This window comes from Macaca fascicularis, chromosome 16, assembly GCF_037993035.2.
Source record: "Macaca fascicularis isolate 582-1 chromosome 16, T2T-MFA8v1.1".
NCBI classification, from domain to species: Eukaryota; Metazoa; Chordata; class Mammalia; order Primates; family Cercopithecidae; genus Macaca; species Macaca fascicularis.
Window position 1 is genome coordinate 86,342,702 of NC_088390.1, and position 25,752 is coordinate 86,368,453.

At 54.9% G+C, this 25,752-nt stretch overlaps 1 protein-coding gene across 33 annotated transcripts in view; it reads right to left on the bottom strand.

The window, feature by feature from the left end:
• Positions 1 to 668: 668 nt before the first annotated feature.
• Positions 669 to 25,752, bottom strand: part of TBC1D16 (TBC1 domain family member 16) — a 98,611-nt gene continuing 73,527 nt past the window's right edge. For 4 of the 33 annotated variants that reach the window (XM_074020817.1, XM_015438923.4, XM_074020818.1 and 1 more), the window contains 9 exons: positions 17,820 to 17,981; positions 16,625 to 16,772; positions 15,592 to 15,756; positions 14,899 to 15,047; positions 14,056 to 14,190; positions 12,837 to 13,023; positions 10,012 to 10,191; positions 7,116 to 7,262; positions 669 to 6,109 (listed from right to left, as the gene is read on the bottom strand). In XM_074020817.1, the coding sequence (XP_073876918.1) occupies positions 5,861 to 6,109; positions 7,116 to 7,262; positions 10,012 to 10,191; positions 12,837 to 13,023; positions 14,056 to 14,190; positions 14,899 to 15,047; positions 15,592 to 15,756; positions 16,625 to 16,772; positions 17,820 to 17,981 (1,522 nt within the window). In that variant the 3' untranslated portion in view covers positions 669 to 5,860. Of the gene's footprint in view, positions 6,110 to 7,115; positions 7,263 to 8,867; positions 9,689 to 10,011; positions 10,192 to 12,836; positions 13,024 to 14,055; positions 14,191 to 14,898; positions 15,048 to 15,591; positions 15,776 to 16,624; positions 16,773 to 17,819; positions 17,982 to 25,752 lie in introns of those variants that run through there. The other 29 variants (XM_045376536.3, XM_005585183.5, XM_065532455.2 and 26 more) reach the window with 19 other exon arrangements.

Below are 25,752 nucleotides of genomic sequence, written 5' to 3' on the forward strand. Positions count from 1 at the left end.
CGGAGGACCAGAAGACCCACTCCATGGGTCAACCCGCCTTTGCCCATCCCTCCCCTGACCCCTGCTGCACGGTTCCAAGGGCTTGGTGGGGCAGCCTGAATTTTCCCTAACTCCCACTCCTAGCAAGGTCAAATTCACCTTGTTTGCCTCCTTAAAAATTCACAAATGCAAGACTGAGGCTTTTCCTGAAACCAGAGCCCCGGCAGCCAAGGTGCAATAAAATGCTGTTTGTGTTTCCAGGCACTGGGGCGGGAGCGAGGCTCCCAGTTGCTCAGTTAACCGGTCCTTTCCCGTGTGAGACCCCGCGAGCACTCGTCAATTCTCCCATCGCTGCCTGCTGGGGCCCGGGTTCCAGAGCTGCTCTTCCTCCTCGCAGCCCACCCTGCAGGCCTAGTGCTGTCCAACCACAGCCCAGAGGGCAAGGCCTGCTAGAGCGGGCGCTTGCTGAGTCCCTGGCCAGTCTCCCGGGACCCTCGGTCCCCACAGCACCCATCCAGCTCTTTTACACCTTCCCCTCCTCCATCTCGGAACACGGGAGAAGCAGGGCACACTGGAGTCTGCAGGCTGCCCTTGGGCTGCCACGGGGCCCTCTTTGCCCAGCACAGAGCCTGCCGTGCTTCGAGCCAGCAAGTCCCACCAGACCTTCTAGAGGCACTGTACAGTGTGCATCTGTTTTCAGGACAGTTTTATTTGCTGTGGAATCCATGAGAGCCGGAAGCATTGTTGGGGCCGTGGCTAGCAGAGCTCATGGTGACCAGTCCTGGGCCTGACCAATGGGCGATTACATTTAAAAACCAAACCAAAACAAAAAAAAAAATACCAAGAACAGATCACTTGCCATGGACATCAGTAATCTATTGGTAATGGTGGAAATTTCAAGAAAATTTCCCCTAAACCATAAGAAAAACTGTCCTTCTTACCCCGAAAGTGCTGGAGGAAAGATGGTTGCATGACTCATCTCTCTTTGAACTTGAAATGCTACCTTCCTACCTGGAAACGCAACACAATATACTTAAAAGGCCAGACGGCTGAAGGCTGTTTGCACTCCTGGCTCTGCTCAGGGACACCCCTTTCCCCGGTTCTAATGTTCAGACCCGGGAGGCCAGAGTCTGCAGCCTGAGGGAGCTTCAAGGCCGAGGGCTAGGACCTGCAGGGCCCACACCACCCTTCTGGTGGAGAGCTTTGCACGTGCATTCACGCGCTCATGCCTGGCGGGATGGCTGAGGATGTGTCTCATGGCACGAGTGGGCAAAACGGGGTGCATTTTACAGAAGAGTCACAGAGAGGCTCGCCCTTGGTGGAGGACACACAGCTGGGTGGGTGTGTGCAAGGGAGTGCAGGTGTGCTGACTCCGAACCAGGCAAGAGCTCTCCGTCCTGAGCTCGCCGCCCCCACGATGCACATGGCTGATGGCTGAGGTCAGCGGTCTCTTCCCTGAGTGCAGGTGTGGTCCCTGGGACTTCATAAACCATCCTCATGACAGTTTTACACTTGAGTCCCCACTGTGGTCCCAGGACGTGGCCTGGGCAGGCAGGCATCGTTGTTCTCGTTACAGGCTGGAAACTGAGCCTGAGGGAGGCAGAAGGCCGCACACCCGGGGAGAGTCGCAGGCAGCAGGGGCCAGGCCCCTTCCACAGCACCGCCTCTCACCCTGGCCCCACCACCCCCGACCAGCCCCCAAGGGCATGCCTCTGGCTTCACGAACCTTCAGGGGAAATTAGCTTTCTAGTTTGGGGGCAGTTCCCTCTGACCGGAGACAGGGCAGAATGCTTTCAAACCCGGAATGGCCATGCAGCCTGGCTTAGAAACAGGGGACGAAGTGGATCCTGAGGCCCATTCCTCAGGGACTCCAAGAATGGGGCAGGCCCAGCTGGGCAGCCAGTCCTGGCCCCACTGACCTAGGCTGCACCCCTGCACGTGTGTGTGTGTGTGTGTGTGTGTGTGTGTGTGTGTGTGTGTGTTTTCCCAGGGGACCTCTCCTCCTTCCTCTGAGGCAAAGTGACTTGCAGGGGCCTCTGCAGAGCATACAGGGAGGTGCTTCCTTCCCTCTGCCCAGCGAGCCGAGGGTGGAGCCCTGGCACCCCCAGCACCCCCGCAGGGGAAAGGAGAGGCTGCACAAGGAGCGAGATTTCCTTCCCCAGAGGGCATGGCGTGAGCAGATTCCCATCATCAAGTGGCTGTGCCCCAGAGCTATTTCTGCCAAACAAGAAGCAGATGAGGGGACTCGGGGGGCGGACCTTACAGGAACGGAAGCACCACCCCACCCACTGTGGTCTACAGCCCGCACCCCATTTCCTGTTGCCACCCCACCTCTATTCCCAGTGGCCTCCAAAAGAGCTGGGCAACCTCTGCCAACCACTGCCCCTTAGCCCAAGGGAAGGCCTGGTTCCAGAACCAGCATCTTCATCTTGTCCTGATGCCCTGCCCACCCCTGCAAAGCTTCAGACTGGGCTGCTACGGAAAACTGAAAAGTCAGAGGGTGGAGGTCCTCTCCCTCCTGGACATGGAAACCTCCCCTGGCGCCCGACACTTTGGCTGGTCAGGAACAGTGGCTGCTCATGGAGCTGCCCCTCCCACCTTCAGACCCTCCTCCTCCTCTGCAGGGGTGGGCTGGGGCCCTCCCTCCCTCCGTACTTGGTCCATGACTTGTGAGTTCTGAGTCCTAGGGGCTGAGACTTGAGTCAGAACCTTCTGGAGCAGAACACAATTCCCCTCTGCACCTGGTGAGGACACCAGGCTCCTCGCTTCCTCCCCAGATCTCTCTGAGCGCTCACCCGACCCCCCAACCCTGGCGGGACCTTCCAGAGTCGGCAAGCATCGAGCCTGACCGCGCGGCCTCTTGGGTGCCAGCACGCCCACATCAAAGGTGCCCTCTCTTCCCAGAGGCCCTGAGCAACATCGGGTAACGCTGTCAGCACAGACATTAGCAGCAGGGCCGTAGCACGCGTCAACTTTTAAGTATGCGCACACACGTACGCCAGCCAATAACATTAAGTGTCATTTTAAAAAATGGGTTAAATAAGCAGCATTGCTGAGGATGGCCGTGCAGGGCTGATTATCCCCTATTTGCACGTTCTGGCGGTGGGAAGGCTAGAAGTCTAATGACTGAATTATCGCCCTAATGCCTCTCACTGGCTGGGAATAATCCCGGGGCAACAGCTGCCGCAGGGTTTTTGGCTGGTTTCCTCTAATTGCATCCAGATTAAGGGAGTTGCGGAGGGGCGGGGCTTCTCCATCCCCCCGGAGCAGCGTCTCCTCCACCAAGCCCTGAACATCCAGGTCACGGCTTCCGAGGTCCTGGCTGGTGGGAGAGGTGCAGACCTCACTGGGGTCCCGGCCAGCCCATAGGGAGCGTGAGGTGCGAGCAGTGCACGGCGGGGGTGGTACTTGGTGCAGAGATGCAGCTGACTGGTCTGGGTCAGGTCTTGGGGAGCAGCAGGAGTGAGAAGCTGTAGGGCCAGGAGGCTCAGAAGGAATGCCTTCTACTAGGACCTTCCTAAGTGAGGGGAGCCCTGGACCTGCCTACCCTCTTCCTCCCTCCCAAACACAGCAGCTCAAAGGCACGAGGTATCTAGTGAAATGCTAGGATCAGGGATGCTGTTCTCCTGGAGAGGGTGAGTGGGGAAGGAGTGCTCCAAAGCAGGCCTTATTAGGACACAGACTCTCCAGAGTCCCAGTTCTTCAGCTCTCCAAATTCTCAGCCTACTGCCACCCAACTGTGCAGAGGGGACGCTAAAGTGGCAGGTCCGTCCCCCACCCCTTAATGCTGAGCCCAGCCACGTGATTTGCTGTGGCCAAGGGGAGGGCTGCAGGTGCGGTGTCTGCCTAGGCTTGGAAAGGCACTTGCCGTCTCTCCCTCCTTGCCTTTGGCTCTGCCATGGCTGGCCTGCGGGAGGGATGCAAGAGACCACAGAGCAGGGCCAGGTCTGACCTCTGCACCATAAGCAGCCCCTGGGACTTAACAGCCCACTGGCCCTAAACAAGCAAGCTCAGCCTAGACCAGAAGAATCACCCCGCCCCAAACTGCTGACTCCTGCTCTAGATCAGTGCTGATTGTTGCAGGCCACGGAGCGTTGGGGGATTTGTTACACAGTATTGCTGTGGCAATGGATATAACTGGTTTCTAGCGGAGGGTCAGGGCAGAAGTTCTAACCACCGCCCTAGCCCACAAAGGCAACCCTCACTTCGCAGAAGCAACGTGGATGAGAAGCCCACCCCACTCCCACTGCAGGACCCCCTACTACTAGACAGAAATGGTCGGTACCCCAGGACGGGGGCACTGACTCCCCAAAAGGCTCTTGGGCAGACAGACCTGGGAACTTGGAAGTGCCTGCTGGAGAACCTGGGTTCATGGAGAAAAGAGAAGCCGAGGAGGAGGAGGAGTGGTGACCTCCCCTTTCCTGCTGAGAAACACTGCTTTGAAGTGGCATGGCCCAGCAGTGCCCACCCTCCAGGGAGAAAAGCTTCGAGTGGGAAGAAGCCCTCGGTCCCGGTCCCCATGATGGTTCTCAGCACATCAAGGGCTCTTCTCCCCAGAAGGACGCGATGGAGGATTTCAGGAGGGATTTGGTCTTCTTGCTGAAGGAGTGGCTTTCTGTGCAGATGGCTCGACACTTCTAAGCTGGCTGGGAGGGAACTCTCATAGCATAGATCGCACACCCTTGTCTGTCCATCTCTAGATCCCAGAAGGAGCAACTGATAGACAATCTTTTGGAGTAGGGAAGAGTCTGTTGGGAAGACCTCACTCCCACATAGAAGGCAGAGAGCCCTGAGTGCTGACTCCTTCACTGGTCGCTCTCATGTCCGATCACCTGAGAAGCTGACTTACACATCTGAGTTCACAGGTCCTGTAGGAAAGTGGAAGAGTCTAACTACTTCCAGGTGTCCTTGTCTTGGTTGGTCGGCTAATATACTACCGTGTCCCTGGGACAAGGCAGATCATCGTCAGAGGACCTTGCAAACACAAACCCGCATGCATGCACGCACGCAGGGACACACGCACACATCAACCCACTCAAGCCCCAGCTGGTTGCTGTATTTGGTGGAGCTGACCTTAAACAACGCCAAGGCACCTCACGTAGAAGACCCCCAGCTAAGAAAAAGACATCGGATGCTTCTCCAACAGCCTGAGGCTCAGGCTCCTGGGCAGGGAGTTCCCTTCGTGTACCGGGAGGACGAAATGTTTAAATGGATGAACATTACAAGCCCCAGCTCCTCAAACCTGCCTGCTCTTCCACCTCTCTATCCCCATATGGGTTGAGCTTTTTATCTTTTTCTTTTTCTTTTTTTTTTTTATGGCAGATGTCTTTCCATCAGCATCCCAGCTGTGGCTGGGGAAGCTTTGGGAAGTGTGTTTGGCTCACTCCCAGAGAACAAGGTCTCATGAGGAAGTGTGTCTGGCTTGCAAGGATGTCTCCGGCCCTGGACAGGACCCTGCTCTGTTCTGCAGCCCTCGACGCGGTGGGTGAGTGAGGCCTTCCTCTCCTGTCTCTGCTTTCCTCATGGCCTGGTGGTGCTGTCTGGCTGCCCGTGAGGCTGGAGCAAATCCTGGGACGTGTTGAAATCCTCCAGGGCAGCCAGCAGGAGAGTCCAGCCGGCCTGCGTCTCAGGTGCGGTGGCCACGCGTTCCACTGCAGCGTTTCAGGAGCTGACTTTCCTCTGGGTGGCTGTAGGTCTGACTTCTGTCACTTCCGGACTCTAATTTTGTCATTAGTATGAAAAGGTTCCTCTCAAGTTGTCCAAAAGCATTTTCCTTAGGTTTCTACCATCCCCTGTCCCCTTCATGCCCAGCCCCACCCCCTCCCGTGCCCGGGGCCTCTGGGGAGGTCCCCTCAACCCCTGTCCAGTGCCAGGGGCCGACCTATCTGCGGAAGCCAAAGCCGTCCTGCGGCGTCTTTGGGCCCTTCTTGCCTTCCCTCAGGGGCTTGGGGGAAGGCATCTCCACCGTGCCCCCATAGGGACAGCTCTCCGAGCCTGGATGGTGGCCGGTGCACTCCACCGCGGGCATATAGCCGCTGTCCCACATGCCTGTCCCGCACAGCTTACACAGATCGTGCAGGCTGCAGGGGATCCGGGGCAGGAGGCGGAACTGGTACAGCAAACTCCTCGCCTGCAGAGAGAGGACGGGGGGGTGAGGAGGGGCCGGGGGACAGCCTGGCAGCCTAGGGTCCCCACGGGAGTGGCCAACAAAGAGCAACAGCAGCAACGGCCTGCACCTCGGGGGCTCACTGAGTCCTGGGCTGAGGGCTCTGCCTGCATCTCCCACCATCACTGGCACCACGGGTCCTGGGTCTTAGGTGGCTGCAGTGACAGGACCCACAAGGCGCTTGGGCTGTGCTCACAGGTGGCTCAAGGTGAGGAAGGTCCCTGAAAGGGCTTCATCGGGAGGGTGAACAGGACCAACACCAGCCAGGGCCGGGCCGCACCCAGCCAAGCCCACCTGTCCCTTCGGCAGCACCCCTCTCTTTCCCCCCACACCTTGCTCTGCACCCCCCCCACCCCAGCAGCCTCTCAGCTCCTGTAGCATCTGCGTCCTGTGCCGGGGGGCACCACTGACCTCAGGATGCCCCCTCACTGCCCTGAGGACAACCACAGAGCTAACAGGCAGCATCTCCAGGAGGAGTCTGGGAAGTGGGGGAGGGGGCCAAAGCCCAAGGCCTCCAGTATTCTGGCTACCCTGCCCCTGGGTCCAGCCTCCTCCTCAGGGTTCCTAGCTCTGGGTTGTACCTGTCCTGTGCGTCAGCCCCGGGGAATCCGTTCCCTCCTCAGCCAGCAAGGGAGGCTCCTGTGTCAGGGCTGGCACCCCAGGACAGTGAGGGGACAGCCGAGGTGACACAGCCAGGCCAAGACAGGTGCTGACTGCGAGGCCTTGGCAAGGAGCCCCCAGTGCTACGGGTAGGGGCAGGGCACGTGCTGGGGGGCCATGGTGGGGATGGGGCTCTGGGGGCGGAGCCCACATCTGGGGCAGCCTCACCTTCCTGAGAATGAGCCGGTGGGGATGGGGCTCTGGGGGCGGGGCCCATGTCTGGGGCAGCATCACCTTCCTGAGAACTAACCGCTGGCACTGGGGCTCTGGGGGCAGGGTGGGGCGGGGCCCACGTCTGGAGCAGCCTCACCTTCCGGAGAACGAGCTCCCCGTTCATGTGCATGGCCAGGTTTCCGAAGTGCAGGAGCATCTGGTCCGTGGCCAGCTGCTGCTCGATGACATCATCCCCATAGATGGCCACGATGGCCACGCAGATGAAAAGGTGGAAGTAGTCGGTCTGGGGAGGGGGGTAGAGTTCAGACACGGGCTCTGACCGAGCCCCAGGCCCTGCACTCAGGAGGAAACTGACTGCCAGGGTGCGAGCGAGGGCTCCAGGGTGAGGTGTCGGGGCTCACAGCCCAGCTCGGGGGCCGTGTGGCCCTGGGCGAGCTGCATTGCCTCTTCGGCCCTAAGTTTCCCCACCCGCACACGGGGTCCATCCTGGGTCGCATGCCCAGGCTGCTGTGACATCCACAGGAGACGACACTGAGCTCAGCCCCACGGGCTGCTGCTGCTCTCCTGGGGGGCAATGTGGGTGGTCTCCATGACGGGGGCGGGGGCGGTGGGGAGGTGCCTTCCTCAGAAGGCCTGGCCTGCGCTTATGGGGAGGACTCATTTGTAACGGTCCTGAGCAACGGTGTGTGTGGAAGGCTGGGTCAGAACTCACTCCAGCGGCTCGTGGAATGTGCCTCTGGCAGCCAGCCACGGGTCAGCCTATCCTCCTGGCTCCAGGCCACACCCCCCAAATCATGCCCCAGAGACGACTCTAGGGTTTGTGGCTAGAAAAGTGGGAAGATCCTAACAGAGCGGGCACAGCAGCTCGCCCATGGGGTGGCTGAAATGATCGCGCTGTCCTTGAGCCTCTTTTTGGGCGCCCTTTGAGGACTCCGCAGCCCTCCCTTTAAAGACCGCCCCACGAGGCCTGCCAGCAATGCGCTGTGCACCGCAGGAAGCCCACGCCGGGTCCTGACGGCTGCATCCTGTGTGCTCTCCAGCCTGGACGCCTCAAGGCACGCCACCTTTGATGCACACGCACTTCCGGAGGCACAGGAAGGACGGGGGCACTGGGAAGTCCATGTTTAGTCTCCTGACGTCGACCACACAAACCAGACGGAACGGTGTCCCCAGCCCAGGCTGAGCAGAGCACACCATGAGGGCAGAGGCTACAGGCAACTCCCACGCCCCAGCCTGCTCCTGGAGAGACCATGCACCAGGCTGCCCGGCTGCTTCCTCTGAACTAATCTGGGACGGTCTTGTTTTGGCTCTGACGGATCCTTTTGCAGTGATTTGAACTGTGGCTGGTGCGAGACACAGTGGAGGGGTTGCAGGAAGGTGGACGCCCAGCTTCTCTGGGAGAGGAATGTGGGGAGGGAGAGGGAGGGCACGATCTCCACAGCCTGTACAGTATAGGCGGATTTCAGTTCCCAGGACAGGCAGGGCGTAGGGCCGTCCAGCCCCACCACACGCTGGCAGCGGATGGATAGCATCAAAGGCCTTTTCTCGCTCAGGGGTCACTGAACAGTTAAAGACCTCACCTGGCGGCAACCTTCCCATTCCACAGAGCTCACTCCCAGCTCACTGGCAGCCCACCCCCACCCCGTAAGACTACCAAATTGATCGAGGGATGGGACCGACTGTGGCTAAATCGAGCCCACAGTCTGAAAACAACAGAAACGTGCTTTGTGGATTCCAACAAAACAGCAGCCAACAGAGATCCCACGTCACATCGGCCTCCCGCTGGAATTCCAACTAGATCTCATTACACTCGGGACATAGTAGGTGCCCGTGGGAAAGGGCCCTGTCTGCTGGGCCACGCCCTGAGTTCACATGTGACATCAGCCTGAACATAAAGGAATGAGGGCGGCAAATTTGCCACTGGGAAAACATGCAATGAGGCACGATTTTTTTCTCTGGGGGTGGTGGGAATGAAGCGTCTCAGACCATCCATGCCGTGCTTCCCTTTATTAATGCAGACCGTCCACCCTGCACGTCCACGTCCAGCAGGCTAAGCCAGGAAGGAAACCTAGACCCGGGCCAGGGCGAGCCAACGAATGCATGCAAAGGCGGCGTGTGGCACCGGCACTCCATGGCTTCAGACTCTCTCTCATCAGACATCAGCCCCCTGCAGTGTGAGTGAGGACGGGAGACGCTGACGCAAATGTCTTCCAGCAGATGGGTGTTTACCTGCATCTTCAGGGCTCTCTGATGGAGGCTGCTGGAGCTGCCGTGGTGGATGGAGCCTGCTCCTGCAAAAGGGTCCAGCCCTCCTGGATGCGTCAATGTGAGTTTTTTTTTTTTTTTAAAGGCTGATGGATTCAAAGAGACTTGCTTATCTTTTGACATCTCCAGCTTGTCCCTAATTTGGGCGTTAAGGCCATGTGACAGAGCCAGTGCTGTGCTCCAAGGGGAATTTGCTGAGAAGATGCTGGTGACGGTGGACGGAGAGAGGAAGTCGGTATCACTGATTGGAGCCCTCTGGAGGGGCCGACAGGGAAGTGGGAATCTCAGGCCCTTTCTCTGCACAGGAGGGTGATGGGTGAGTTGGCCCTCGTCCCTCGTGGCCGGGCGGTCCCGAGGGGGCAGGGCGGTGCTGGCTTACGCTCCTGGGTACCGGCATCCTGGGCTGCTGTGGTCTAGCGTAGGCCCCCGACAGTGTCACTCACACTGATTGGTTGTGACAGGAGGGAGCTCAGCCCCAGAAAGTGGTAATGAGTGCAGTCAGCGGGCAATTTGCATCGATTTCAGTGACTGGGGAGGCGAGCTGCAAGGTCTGAAGCCAGCCACGTGGGACGGGAAGGCGGTCGCCATATGGGGGACTCATGTGTGGCTGTGGTTGGGGGGCGGCGAGGCGGCCAGGGGCAGCAGGCAGGGTGGCCACGGTGGTTCAGGGGCCATGGTCCCAACCTCCCCGGCCCTGGCCCCTGCCCTCTGCCCTGGCTCACCTGGTAGTAAACCCAGCAGGCCTCCTGGCCCCTGCCCTGGCTCACCTGGTAGTGGGCCCAGCAGGCTTCCCAGATCCGCAGCGCTTCAGCCTCGGGGAACTCCCGCTTGAAGCACAGCAGGAGCCAGCGGTGGCAGAAAAGCATCTGCAGGCCGTCCTCGCCCAGCGAGACCAGGTGCTGGTAGAAGCGCACGTGTGTCAGTCGCAGCAGCTCCCGAAGGTATAGCTGGGGGCGAGGCCAGCATGGGTTAGTTAGCCCTAGTCCCATGCAAGCCTGTTGCCCAGGGAGCCCACTCCCACTGGGGCCCTTCCCCGGGCCACCCCAACCTGGAAAAGCACAGCCAGGGGCCTCTACCTGCTGCACATGCCAGCCCCCCAGTGCTTTATTCCACCACTGGAATCGGTTCACACCTGCCTCCGCCAGTTCCTCCCAGATTTGACTGTTCCGGAGGCTGTGGCATGGCCCAGAGTGAGGCAGAGCATTGTTCCCTGGAGTGGCCGGATGCTGGGCAGCCGCTCCATGGCCAGGAAGGCTCCCCACTCTCGGTGGACACTTGGGGGCTGTTTCCCACATCCACCCCTCCTGGTGAGGTGAGCGGATCATCCAGGGAGCGCCCCCACCCCTCTTCAGCTATGCTCACCCAGATCTTTCATCTTCCAGAGCTGATTTAGGGCAGGAAGGGGACGTGTCTGAGCCCCAGGATGCTCGATTCCTGCCATTAAGGTCACCTCCCAGTGACGTGGAATAAGATTGGGGCTATTTCTGGCAGCACCCGGGCCCAGGCCACTGACTTCATCAATGTCGCTGGAAAATCAATCTCCAGCAGTCAATGAGTCACCCGGCCATGTGCTGCCATGAGCCTTCAGGGGCGAATGGCGTTGGACACTGTAACTGCCTCCCCAGGCAATGTGGACGCCTGACGTCACACCCACCCGTTGATGCAGAGTGAGCAGGCTCGGCTGGGGTCAGCCCCCCGGCCCAGGTGGAGTTAGATCACAGCTGGGGGGATCCTGGGGCAGGGCTCAGGGCCACATGCCCCCTTCCCACACAGGTGGCCCACTGTTCCCACGGAAACTGCGCTGAAGATGTGCAGCCAGCCGTCCGCCCTGTGGCCTGCAGCCGGGTCAAGCCCACCCATGTGGATGACCCCCTTGCAGACGCTCCACTCCCACCCCCTGTGCAGGTGCCTGCACCTCCCTGCTTGGGCTCCTTTGCCTTCAAATTCTCTCTGTTGGCTTCAACCCTCCCAGCCTGCCATCAGTGACCCACTAATAGTCTACAGCAGTGGTCCCCAACCTTTTTGGCACTAGGAACCCGTTTCCTGGAAGACAATTTTTCCACAGACAAGGTAGTGTGAATGGTTTCGGGTTGAAACTGCTCCCCCTCGTATCATCAGGCATTAGATTCTCATAAGCATCGCACAACCTAGATCCCTCACATGCAGTTCACAAAGGGTTCTTGGGTTCGAGCTTCTGTGGGAATCGAATGTGGCCGCTGATCGGACGGGAGGTGGAGCCCAGGCAGGGATGCTCGCTGGCCTGTCCTCCGCTCACTTCCTGCTGTGCGGCTGGTTCCTAACAGCCCACGGACCAGCGCCAGTCCCGGACCTGGGAGCGGGCATCCCATTCTATGAGACATGCTCGGTGGCCTGGGGGCGGGGACCCCCGTTCTGAGACATGCTCGGTGGCCTGGGGGTGGGGACCCCCGTTCTATAAGACACACTCTGTGTGCTGGGGCGGGGACCCCCATTCTGAGACACGCTCAGTGTGCTGGGGCAGGGACCCCCATTCTGAGACACGCTTTGTGGCCTGGGGGTGGGGATCCCCATTCTATGAGACACACGCAGTGTGCTGGGGCGGGGACCCCCATTCTGAGACACGCTCTGTGGCCGCGCAGTGGGGACCCTCGTTCTATGAGACACACCCTGTGGCCCTGGCCTTCAAGGCCCTCCATCAGCTCCTCCCTCACTACTGGTCCAGGAAGACCGGGTCACTCAGTCCCACCACTAGGACTGCTCTGCTCAGCCCAGCCTTAGCGACACTCAGGGCCAGACCCCACACACCCTGGAGCTGTCCCTAGTGCAGAAGCCATCTTGTCCTTATCACAGGCGCCTCCTGCAGGGTTCCCCAACACCCAGCGTCCTCTGCTCACAATGCCAGCTTCCTGGCCCAGCCGGGAGGGTGAATGTCTGGTGACCGCACCCGGCAGGTACTTGGTAGACACGGGTGATGCGTGCTGAGAACAGTGAGCAGGTGCCCTGGCTCGGTCCCACACACTGGCCCTCTGGTGCTGCCTTACCCAGCTGGGCTCAGCCCCACCACCGACAGTCAGTGCTTCCTGGTTTACATAGGGCTGGTCCTTTTAAAGAGGCCTTGATGGGAGACGTGACAGCTGGGCACCCCAGGGAAGGGGTGGGGTGTGAGGACTGCCCCGGAGACCTCAGGGAGTTTCAGGAGCCCCTCCTCTTCCTGTCCGCACTCAGAAGCCCTGGCTGTGTTGACTTCTGCGGGGAGCAGCTTAGACACACCTGAGGACCCATTTCCTAAAGCTCAGAGGGGGCTGGGTGTGATGGTGCCTCCCCTTCCTTGCCAGCCAGGGAGCTTGGGCCAGGTTGTCACATGCAGGGGTGGGAGGCCACCAGGGTAGCCCACACAACACGGCCCCTGGACCTGCAGGGAGTCAGGGGGCCAGCCCCCGAAGATCCAGGGCTAAGTCACCCATATCCCACAGGCAAGTCCTATCCTGGCGTCTTCGCTGCCCACTGACCTATAGCAGCCAAGCCACGCGTCACCACGGCAACCCTGGCTACAAGGGGAGAGGCAGCATGGGCCCTCACATGCCCTCGGAGGTACCCATCCTCTGAGCCTCACCAGTTGTTTCTCCATGTCCTCGTCCCGAGGGGAGCTGACAAAGATTGTGTTCTGCATCAAACCCACAAAGCACCAGAAGGTGTCTGATTCATCCAGGACCTCGGCCAAGATGGGCGCCACCAGGTCCGACATCCCCTGGGAATAGCCGACGGCAGGGTTGTACACGGCATAGTTCAGCAAGATCCTCCTGGGAGACAGTGGAGACAGCAGTAAGTGGGATGACCCTCACCACAGCACACTGCCCAGCCCGTAGAACCCCAAGCTGGAGACCCCGCCTTCCCTCACTTGCCTTCATCTCAGTGGAAGGCAGCTCTGCCATCATTTCAGAGCCCAAGCTTAGGTTCCAGACACACAGACCCTTGCTTTGCAAAAGGTGATGGCCTGGCTGGGCATGGTGACTCATGCCTATAATCCCAGCACTTTGGGAGGCCGAGGTGGGCAGATCACCTGAGGTCAGGAGTTCGACACTAGCCTGGCCAACATGGTGAAACCCTGTCTCTACTAAAAATACAAAACTTAGCCAGGCATGATGGGGTGCACGCCTATAATCTCAGCTACTAGGGAGGCTGAGACAGGAGAATAGGTTGAACCCGGGAAGTGGAGGTTGCAGTGAGCCGAGATCACATCATTGCACTCCAGTCTGGATGACAGAGCAAGACTCTGTCTCAAAAAAAAAAGAAGTAATGGCCTGCTATTAGCTGCTGTCTAGGCCCAGAACCTTGAGAGCAGGGGTAAGGGGGAACATGGGTCTGATTTTCTGAAGGGTGGACTGCCTGTGACAAGGGGTGGGCTGGCAGGGACATTTCTGTGGGCTGCTAATTTTGTGCAATTATTTGCTAGGCTGCAGCAGAATGTCAGAGATGCCAGCCTTTGGCTCTGTGTGGCTGTATGACTGCAGGACCACCCACGGGGAGATGGAGGGGGTGCATGGGGAAGCTGGTCCATGGTTGGTGTGAGCCAAGCAAGGACAGGCTTGGTGGTGCCCAGGGGATAGAGGGGTTCTGCGGGCCCCACTGGCAGGGACCTGGGTGGCTTCCCTGGGATGCCACGGCTCTGAGATGCCAACTGAGGTAGCCCATGAGTAGCGTATCCTTCACTTCCGGGGCTTTGACGTATGAACCTGGAAGAGAGCCCCTGCAGAAAGTCGCTGGGGGCTCATCCACTTCCCAGGGCGGTCAGGTGAGACTTGCAGACTTGCAGGTGGCTGGGGAGGGAGTACCTCATGCTCTCCACGTTGGGATTGTCTTCCCCTCGGAAGAACTGGTTGTTCCGATCGGTCCGGACCACGTCTTTGTCCACAGTGAACTGCACATTGCGCCAGAACGCTCTGTGCTCCTCAGGGGTCATGGAGAGCCTGTGTGGAGCCAACCACCGAGTCGGGTCAGCGGGTGGCAGCCGGAGGCATCGTGTGGTGCACACATTCCAGGAAGCCACACTTCCTCCCAACCCCCATTCCCTGGATGGGAGCTGGGTGGCTGCTGCTGGCTGCAAACCCTCCCGGATGAGGCGGATGGGTGGCATGTATCCAAGGCTCTCCCTGATATTAACTCCGCCTCACAGGCTCCAGCGTCCCAGAGAGAAGAACAAGTTGTAGCCTAATGGGTAATGAGGTCTTGGCCCTGGCCCAGTGTTCTGGAGGGGAGCTGAGCACAGCCCAGTGGCTTCACCCAGTCCCAGCCTCCTGGAGAGAGAGCTGACCCCAGTTCTGGGTTAGCAGAGCCCAGGTGGGACAGAGTCTCCGGATGCCTTCACCCCTCCAGGCCCTGCTCCCAGCCCCAGCCTTCAGCTGTGGGACGTCAGCGCCTAGTTAAGTCTGTTGAACGAGAATTCTAAAACCTTGACATGTGAGCTAACGAGCCCCGCAGTTCCGAGGCCCGAGTGCTTGGTTTAATGACTGCACTTATCCCACCCTATCACTCACGTTCCTGGGAGACCCATTTCTGAAAGAAACTATGGGTCACGAAACATATTATCAATGCTGAATTGCACCTCAAATTGCCTTTTCAAATGACATTTTCCTCTGCGGCTCGGCGGGGCGGGCCAGGCTGGCCCCGGCGGTTACCTTTTCTGCTGGATCTCAGAGTACTCCTTCCGCTTCTGCAGCCGCAGCGCCTCCCGCTCCTCCGACGTGGACTCGTGGCTGTAATAGCGCAGCAGGAAGGGCCAGACCTCCCCCCGGATTGACACATCAATGCCGCCAAAGAAAATGGCCTGGAGGAAGCGGCAAAAGTTGGGGAGGGGATAAAACAGGGCAGCTCAAAGAACCCCCAAATCCCCAGAGATGTGTGTTTTGGTGGCTTTGGTGCGCCTGGATTCAGATCTCTGCAATTTGCACATATTTACAAGGGGAAAGCAGTGGTCTTCAATTCCCATACAGGACACAAACCCGGCTCATTTCAATGTCAATGCCCCCCCTGGGGTGGCGCTCAGATTAACGTGTCGTTCTCACGTCATGGCCTAATCCCTGGTTTTGGAAACGCTGCATTTCACTGCAAACCCTTCTATACAGGCTGACACGGTATCCCCCCAAACCCTCGAGGGAGGTTTTTTTTGTTTTTTGTTTTTTTTCAACGCAGCAGCTTTGATTGCTTTATCGGAGTGTTCACAGAGAGCCTCACACAAGAAAACGGGGCTCTCCCAAGGAGGTGGCCCGTGGGTGCGGGCGGGCGGCCAGACCCTGGCCTCCTTCCCTCTTGCTCGTTCCTGGTTCCCGGCCGGCTCTCCACGGGGCCAGCGGGGAGGGCTCAGACCTCACCTTCCGCAGCTTGTACTCCTCCTCCACCTGGCCCAGCTCGTTCAGGTGGTTGAGCCAGGCAGAGACGCCGAGCCTCTTGTACATGCTCTCCTCGGGGTGCGTCTCGGAGGACGGCAGCTTGGGGCGGCGGATGGAGAACTGCATGCATGTCTTATCGGGGGCGACCTGCTAAATGGGAGGAAAACTGGGCAAAGGTCAGGATCTCAGCCGTGCGGCTTCAGAGGCCAGCGGTGCTTTTCCCAGGATTAAAAGCCTCTCTCTCTTCTGAAAGGAGGGCAAGGGCCGTCCCTTGCATACAAACCCCTAAATGGCGAGTGTAATTAGGCGCAATTAAAATGAAAATACCTTCATCTTAAAATCGGTTTCCCTCTGCGGCTCTCTCCTCCCCGGCCCACTGTGCCGCCGCCCCCACTCTCTCCAACCCCAGCCGCAAAAACGGAATTAATGCCTCGTTCGGCCTAACTTCCCTCTGCCGGGAGGGCCTGCAATGAATTACATGTGATTGGCCACATACAAAGGGATCGCTGTCCTGCGAGCAGGGAGCCAGCCTGTCAGATTGTCTCCGCGAGCAGTCACGAATCCAGGGCAAAACTGCAGCTGACATTTAATTCAAAAATCAAAGGTTGTTCAATGTAGGGGGAAAAAAAGCCATGCTACTGTAATAAGGGAAGCCAGCAGGAGGCTCTGTGGGAAGGAAGGGAATTTTAAAGTCAGCCCTGTTTCTAATAAGCACATACAGTATCTTCAACAGATAATTAAAGAGCTCTTATTACATTTGTACGTAGATTGAGCAAAATATGGCAGGAAGTCTTGTCAAAACACGATTTTTCAAGTGCAGGGCACTGACTTTACAGAAAGCCCTGGGCACAGGTTTCAAACCTGAAGTTGCTGCTCTGAAGGCCGAAAGCTACCGTGGGTCACACCCCGTAAGCCCCCGGGCCCCGGAACCCAACACGGGACCCAGGAGGGAGATGGGGCCCGTGGGGGGGGGAAGTGTCAACCGCGGGGCGTCTGGGGTGGTCTGCTGGGCTACCTGGTCTTTGAGCTGCATCTCGGTGCAGTATTTCCACTGCTGGAACACGTCGGACAGCTTGTCCAGGCCACCGTGGTGGAAGTGGAAGACCTTGTACTGGCTCTCTCGGCTGGCGACGACCAGCTGGCCGCTGGTGCAGGCCTCGTCGCTGAAGGGCCATTGGAGAGGGGAGAGGAAAGCCCGATGAATATGTAAACACGGGGGTTTTATTTCCAAGTATAATCAGAGGCCACTGTCGCCAACCTCAGGAGCAGGAAACAGTGGGTCCCGGTGGGGTTGGCTGCTGGCGGGAGGGGACAGAACTACACCGAACAAAAACCGTCACCCCCTTTGCTGAAGATTCTGGGGGGCCCTGGGGCTCCTCTCTGGAGACCTGCCAGAGCGACCTTCTCCCCACCACCACCTGCCCAGCTACATGGTCCCTGCAGTCCGGGAGACCTGGGTCCCAGTGCTGAGTGCCCTGGAATCCAGTTTTGAGCCCCGGTGGGCCATGTGCTAAGAGAACCTCCTGGGAACAGACCTCCTTCGTTGCGTGTGGGTGGAACTCTGGGAGAACCCTCCAGGGAAACTCACTAAACATCCGTCAGTGCTGTCAGCCCAACCCCGGCTGCCCTTAGATGAAAGGCTGGAATGTGGCTCTGGGTCTGGGAACCCCCCCAGCTTCTGGATACGCCGGCTTCTTCTAAGCCCGGGCCTCTTATTGGTGCTGTCTGCGGCTGGGCAGCCCTGACTATAAGGAGGAGGATCTGATGTGGGGAATGACTGCAGGAAACTAGGCATCGCCCACCCATCACGAAAGGAAGGGAGCCTCCATCCGGAAGGCTGCGGCCCGTCCCGCACAGGTGGCCGAGCTCCAGAGCATCTCCCGGGGATCACAGAGGCCTGCAGCTGCTACTCTCCGCCCTGGTTTGGTTTCTTCTCCCAAGCCAGAGTTGCAAGCAGTCGCTGGCTACCATCATGCTGAAGGTAGGGGAATGAGTTCGGTAGCTCACCTGGCCTGAGAACCGCCAGGGAGCCGCGGTGGGGAACCGCTGCCCGCAAGATCAGTGAGGGAGGAAGGCAGACGCTTGGGAAGACTCCATCCAGGGCCCTGCGTCCCCACGCCATGCACTGCACCGGCCACAAAGCACAGGCTGCCAGGGAAAGCAAGCACACACAGACCAACTCCCAGGAGACGCCCAGAGCTGCTTCCTACCTGAAGAAAAGGCGGAGGGAGCGCATGTGGCCCAGGTCCACGCGGAACACGCCACAGATCTGCTCTAGGGCGCACACCCGCTGCGGCTCGTCCCAGCGCGGGGTCTGCAGGAGGCCGTTGCTGTCCGGGAACCGCAGGCCGGTGTCGGAGCTGGATGGGGGGCTGGTGGAACAGGTCATGTGATGATGGCCACACATCACCCTGCCCACACCACCCAGAGGGGGACAGGGGGCATGGGGAAAGTCATTTAAACCTACGCAACAAGCTTAAACACACATACAGACACAACTGAATATGCCCTGTAAACATCTGTGAATGAAGGCATGTATGAACCCCACTGCACAGTTCTACTTCCACTTGGATGGGAAAGCATTTTCATGATCAAATTCCATTCCACTTCAATAGAGGCAGTAAGTCGTCATCGCCCTGAGAGCCAAGATCACATTGACTGGGGTTCCTCGCTGGGTGACCTTGGCCAAGCCACCTAGCCTCTCTCAGCCTTCGTTTCCCCATGGGTAAAGCGAGGAGAGTAACAAGGCTTGGTTTCCCTACAGCATGGGGCTGAGCTTTACTGAAAGTAGCTGTTTTGTGATGATTTTAGATAGCATGGGGCTTCCGCCGTGGTTTAAACCAGCTCATTGTTCTCCTGAAAAGTACTGGTTCAGTTTACGCTTTGGTTAGGAAACATTTGGGTTTTCAGTACTATTAATAACGTCATGAGCATTTATGAAAACACTGACTATGGGCCTGGCCCTGAGCTAATGCTTCTCAGGTGCTTTTATTGCATTTAATCTTCACAAAAATCCTCTGAAATGAATAGTGGTATTACCCCATTATAAAGAAGAGGCAACTGAAGCCCAGAGAGGTTAAGTAACTTGCCCAAGGTCACACAGCTGGCAAGTGGTGGAGCGGAGATTAGAACCCAAGCTTTGTGGCCCATGTTCTCACCAGCATATTGTGCAGCTGTCTGCAGTTCAGCAGGACAACCCCATTTATTCTGTTATTTTTTATGAGTTTGTTACATTTCAAATTGCTAAATATTTTATTATACAGATTCAGCCACATCACAGGTTAAATCCTGTCCCTTGAGATTTTTTCTTCTCTTTTTTCTTTTTTTTTTTTTGAGACAGAGTCTCGCTCTGTCACCCAGGCTGGAGTGCAGTGGCGCAATCTCGGCTCACTTCAACCTCTGCTTTCCGGGTTCAAGTGATTCTCCTGCCTCAGCCTCCCGAGTAGCTGGAATTACAGGCGTCTGCCACCATAACTGGCTAATTTTATATTTTTAGTACAGATGGGGTTTCACCATGTTGACCAGGCTAGTCTTGACCGCCTGACATCAGGTGATCTGCCCACCTCGGCCTCCCAAAGTGCTGGGATTACAGGCGTGAGCCATTGTGCCCAACCCTCTCTTGAGATTTAATAGTAATGTTTAGCAAATGCCTGCTAAAATAAAACCAGAGTAAAGGCAAGACTCAGTTCTGGACCCCAACTGCAGCGTCCCACAGAGACTCAGCTGTATTCACTGCTCCTGCTTCCCGTTTGAGCTCAGAACATAAAGTGTTGGAGGCCATCAATCCAGAGGCACTTCCTCCTCCAAGAAGCACCAGGTCTAAGTAAGTAAAGCTCCTTTGGAGGGTTCCAGCACAATCCCTCCCCACTTGGAACTTCAAAGAGAGAAACCTGACTGGCCTTTCTAGAACCCTCTACTGCGTCAGGCACAGCCCTGGGCCTGGCGAGTGGAAGGCGGCCTTTCTTCCTCACCTGCCTAAGGAAGTCAGCTGAACAGGCCCTCCCACTGCTGGGGTCCCTGGGCTCTCAAGGAAACGGAGTCAGGTAAAACCAGATCAGAGATGGGCACATGGGCCCATCACTCGAACTGCCGTGGCTGCGCCATGGACGGGCCCAGAAGGCCGAGGGCTCCCGAAATCTTCTCAAGCTGACCTCTGACCCTGTGGGCGCTGTGCTTCGGAATCATTGCTCACAACACAGGGCAGGTCTCGGGTCTGAGGCCCCACCGCACCCATGGGTGCCCCCTTTCATCATCTGCTCCCTGAACCGCGGGGCTGCTGTGGCTGGGAGAGCTGCTGCCCCGCGTGCTGCCCGCCGGCCTGACCCACCGGGTGGGGCCATTAGTGGTATCCTTCCCGGCCTCCTCCCCCAGCCTTCTCACCACACCCAGCGGCAATCCCCTGAACCTGCACGTCCCTCCCAGCACACTGTGTCCCCTCACCGTACGGGGAAGGCCAAGGTTCCCAGAAACCAGATAAACCACAGAGACTCGCTTTGGCAGTCACGAGTGGAAGGCCCCCTTCCCTGCTGCTGTGGCCAGAGAAGACTGGTCCCCTGGAGGGCCAGAGCCGATTTCAAATCAGACAAGAGTCCCGGACACAGGGGCCACCGCACACCTCCCCCAGCAACATGCCTCCGGGCAGAAGTTGGCTTAAACCCTCTCACAACCCCTTAGGGGCAAATTATTTGCACTAATTAATTGATTGATTCATTAATTCAAGACACTGTGCTTGGGACCTACAGCTGGGTTCCATAGGCTCCAACTAGAGCGAAGGTGATGGAGACCTCAGTTCGCTTTAATTGGGGTATGTCTGGCAGGTACCCTGTGTGGTCATGGAGGACGAGGTCTGGTGCCCCTCAAGGCTGCTGTGGAGTGGGGGTTGCATCGTGTCTCTTCATCTTCAGCTCCTGGCCCTGGCTTGGCACAGAACACACAGCCATTTAATAGTCATGCCTGAAGTGAAAATGTAAAGTGTCTGGGAATTTTGAAGTCATAGAAAAAAATGTTTAAAGAAAATAAACTACAGGGAAAATGAAATATGTACAGTGTTTTATTTTTGCTTATCTTTCTACACACGTAAAGCAATTTGGTTTTAAGAATATTCATATATGCTGCAAATAATTTAGCTTGTTCATAAAATTATGTGATGCATTAAAACCGAAAGGATGGGTTTTGCAGGCAATAACTCCCAAGATGCTATTATGTTAAAAATATCTCATACATAAAACTAGAAGATGCTAAACTTTAAGAAATGTAGCAGTTCTTCATTTCTATCATTTTCTGAAGACCACCAAAATGTAAAAGTAATAATGAAAAAAAGTCAGCAATATCACTGGAAAACACAAAAACTGGGTTCTCTCTCCACCACAGTAAATTACGCCACGTCAGACACAGAGATAGAGATTTGAAATGGCCTCAAATTCTTCACAGCTCATCTTATCAAGGATAGCACCTGTCTCTCCACCCCTGAATCTAGGTGGGCCTTTTTTGACCAATAGTATGTAGCAAACGTGATCTTAGGCGAGTTCTGGGGCCTGGGCAGCCCCTCACTCTCCCTCTTGGCACAGGCAAGACAGACAGACAAGAGTTCATGAGAGACACACGCAACTGGCAGTCAGCACCAGAGCCCCGACACCTGTCAACGGAGGCCACTCCAGACCCTCCACCCAACCAAGCCTCCTGGTGGCTGCAGCGACCTGAGTGAACTCCAGGGAGCCCAGCAGACCAGCCTGTCCCAGCCCAGCCCAAACCAAAGCCCTGTGAGCAAAGAAGCGGTTTTTTGTTTGTTTGTTTTTTAAAGACAAGGTCTCTCTATCCCCCTGGCTGAAGTGCGGTGGCGCAAACACAACTCACTGCAGCCTCAACCTCCCAGGCTCGAGCGATCCTCCAGCCTCAGCCTCCCAAGTAGCTGGGACTACAGGCACTCACCACCACACTCGGCTAATTTTTGTATTTTTTATAGAGACGGGGTTTTGCCATGTTGCCCAGGCTGGTCTCAAACTCCTGAGTTCAAGCGATCCGTCCGCCTTGGCCTCCCAAAGTGCTGGGACTACAGGTGTGAGCCCCTGCACCGGGCCCGGTGGTTGCTTTAAGTTGCTAAGTTTGAGGGTGATTTGTTCCACAGCAATAGATTACTGACACACGCAGGACAGGCCAGCTCTCAGAAAAAGCTTGCGGGGGAGGAAGAAACCTTCAAACACATTGAGCTGTGGTTCTCAAGGTTAGAGACACCAGGGCCAGATTTTAGCATTATTTAAAATACCTAAACTGCTAACTTTCCTCTTGCTTTTCTTTGTCCTGAGCCTTTTGAGTTTGCTGAACAAAAAGTCGATGGGAACCCAGCTGTAGGTCCCAAGCACAGTGTCCTGAATTAATGAATCAATCAATTAATTAATGCAAATAATTTGCCCCTAAGGGGTTGTGAGAGGGTTTAAGCCAACTTCTGCCCGGAGGCACGTTGCTGGGGGAGGTGTGCGGTGGCCCCTGAATCCGGGACTCTTGCCTGGATAGAAATTGGCGCTGACCCTCCAGGGGACCAGCCTTCTCCGGCCACAGCAGCAGAGAGGGGGCCTTCCACCCGTGACTGCCAAAGCGAGTCTCTGTGTTCTGTCTGGTTTCTGGAAATTTTGGCGTGCCCCGTTCAGTGAGCGGGACACAGTATGCTGGGAGGGACTTGTAGGTATTGGAGGAGTGGGCAGGGTGTGCTTGGTGTGCTGGGTTGGGAGAGGAGGCTGTGATGGGAGAGGAGGCTGTGATGGGAGAGGAGGCTGTGATGGGAGAGGAGGCTGGAAAGAATGACACCCTTTGGTGGTTCCCCATAATTGCCAAAACCTGGAAACCACCAAGATGTCCTTTGGTGGTGAATGGATAAATAAGTTTAAATAACTGTGGTACAGCCAGACGAGGGAATATATTACTCATCATTAAAAAGAAATGAGCTGTCAGGCTGTGAAACAACACGGAGGGAGCTTCGACGGATCTTACGAAGGGGTTTACTAAGCGAAGGGACCCAGTGTGATGAGGCTGCACCCTGTGGGATTCCAATTCTAGGACACTCTGGAAAAGGCAAAACCATGGAGACAGTGACAAGATCAGTGGTTGCCAGGAGCTGGTGGGGAGGTAGGAAGGTGAAGCACGGAGAACTTTTAGGGCAGTGACACACCGGTATGACACCAGAGTGGTCACGGTGACATGTGTCATTATACATTTGTCCAGACCCATAGGACGTACAAGATGGAGTGTGAATGTCGACATAAACTATGGACTCTGGGTGACAATGACGTATGGGCTTGTGAGTTGTAACACGAGTCCCACACTGGTGGGGGAGGCTGTGCGTGTGGGGGGAGGGGATGGATGAGAATTCTCTGTACTCTTCACTCAATTTTGCTGTGAATCTAAAACAGTTCCAAAAAATAAAATCTATTTGAAAAAAAACCCCAACAAAACAAAATGAATAGCCAAAGAAACTGGGACATACATATGATAAAGATTAACATCTTTAATATGCAAAAAAGTATGTAAATTAAAAAGAAAAATATAAATGCCCAACAGAAAACTGGCAAAAGGAAAATAAAAAATTTAGTAGAGAATAAATACAAATAATGAATAAAATTTCCAGGCCCAGGGTAATGCAATAAATGGAAATATAAACAGGATAGCATGGTAGGGGGGTGGTTTATGAAATTGGCATCAATTAACAAATTATAAAATCTAGTGTGGTAAAGGATTTGGGGAAACAGACATTCTCGTTCAGCTCAGGGGGAGGAAGAATAGAAACTGCCCAATTTTTTTTTTTTCTGAGATGAAGATTTTTGCTCTTGTTGCCCAGGCTGAAGTGCAATGGCACGATCTTGGTTCACTGCAACCTTCGCCTCACGGGTTCAAGCGAGTCTCCTGCCTCAGTCTCCCAAGTAGCTGGGACTGCAGGTGCCTGCCCCCATGCCTGGCTAATTTTTGTATTTTTAGTAGAGATGGGGTTTCGCTATGTTGGTCAGGCTCGTCTGGAACTCCTGACCTCGTGATCCACCTGCCTCAGCCTCCCAAAGTGCTGGGATCACAGGTGTGAGCCACCATGCCCGGCCCTGACCACATATTTCTGAATGGCAATTTGGAAACAAGATGCCAAAGGCTTAAAAATGTTTATCCATTTTGACTTTTCACTTTCATTTCTAGGAATGAATCCTAAGGAAATAGCCAGAGGTTCCCACAATAAAGGCATACATGCAGAGATGCAGAAAAGCATTTGACAAAAATTGAATGCTCATTTATGACAAAACTGTCTACAAACTAGGAATGGAAGAGAAGCTCCTCAAACTGATAAAGGCATCCACAGATATTCCACCGTTAGCATCATACTTAATGGTAAAAGATGGAATTTTTTCCCCCCAAGAGCAGGAACAAGAATGCCTGCTCCCACCACTTCTAGTCCATGTTCTCACAGAGGCCCTGGCCTCTGCATCAGACAAGAAAAGGAAATAAAATGCATAAAGACCGGAAAAGAAGGAATAAAACTGTCCCTGTTTTCAGCTGATACAACTGTTCACCTGAAAAACCTCCTGGAATTTATAAAACAATCTTTAAAACTAATAACTGAATTTCACAAAACTGCAAGATAAAAAGTTAATAGAGAAAAATTAATTGTATTCTTAAACAGTAGCAATGCACAATTGGAACATGAAATAAATAAAACATTAAATTTACAGTAGCAAAAAAATCCTCATATGAAACACTTAGGAATAAGCCTGACAAAAGACATTCAAGAACGTCATACTGAAAAACACAAAAATTGCTGAGATAAGTCAAATAGGATCTTAGGAAATGGAGAGAAGCACCATGTCCATGGAATAAAACAGTCAACATGGTTAAGACGACAATCTTGCCAGACTGACCGATAGATTCAACACAAGCCCAATCAAAATTCCAACAGGAAGTTTTATTAAAATTGATAAGCTGACCCCAAAATTTTGAGCTCGTATAACCGGAGCGACTATAAAAAAGAAGCACAAAGTTGGAGGATTCATCTGATTTTGAGACCTACATAGCTATCATCAAGATAGTTTGGTACTGGTGAAAAGATAACTATGGTGAAATAGGCAAATAATCAGTGGAACATAACAGAGTCCAAAAATATCAATTGATTATTTACAAAAGTGCAAAGACAATTCAGGGGAGAAGGATGGCTTTTCATCAAACGATACTGGATCAACAGGATATCTGCATGAAAAAAATTGACATCAACTCTTTTCTCCCATCACTCCCCCAAATTAACTTAAAATGGATCACAGACCTAGATGTGAAACATAAAACAGGAAACTTCCAGAAGAATCTGTAAGAGAAAACCTGTGTAACCTTAGAATAGGCCCAGGTTTCTTAGATAGAACACAAAAAAACACAAACTGTAAAGGAAATAATAAATTGGAAAATTAAAGACTTTTTTTTCATCAAAATACTCCATTAAAGGAAACAAAAATGCAAGTCACAGACTGGGAGAAAATATTCACAAAACATATAGTCAATAAAAAACTTGTATCCAGAGTATGTATAAGAAACTCTTAAAATACAACAGTATTGTTAGACAAAGGTTTCTTAGACCAGATACCAACATACGACCGTAAGTGGAAAAAAAAAAATTAATCTTCATTAAAATGAAAACCTTCTACTCTCTAAGAGATATTATTAAGAAAATAAAAAAGATAAGCCACAGATTGGGAAAAAGATATTTGCCAAATGCTTATATGATAAAGGGTTCATCATATAAATCCGTAATATGCTTTAAATCATCATTCTATACAGAATATAGAAAAGGTCCTCAAAACTTAGTAATAAGACAACACAATCCAAAAATGGGCAAAATATTTGAAAAGACATTTCACCAAAGAGGATATTCAGATGGCCAAGAAGCATATGAAAAGGTGCTCAACATCATTCATTATTAGAGAAACGCAAATAGAAACCTCAATGCAATCTAAAGGAACATGACGTGATCCGCCACGCATCTATTGGAATGACTGAAAAACAAATTAATGAGGCCGTGAGCAAGGCAGCTCAAGTTTGTAATCCCAGCACTTTGGGAAGCCGAGGCGGGCAGGTGACCTGAGCTCAGGTGTTCAAGACCAGCCTGGGAAACATGGTGAAATCCTGTTT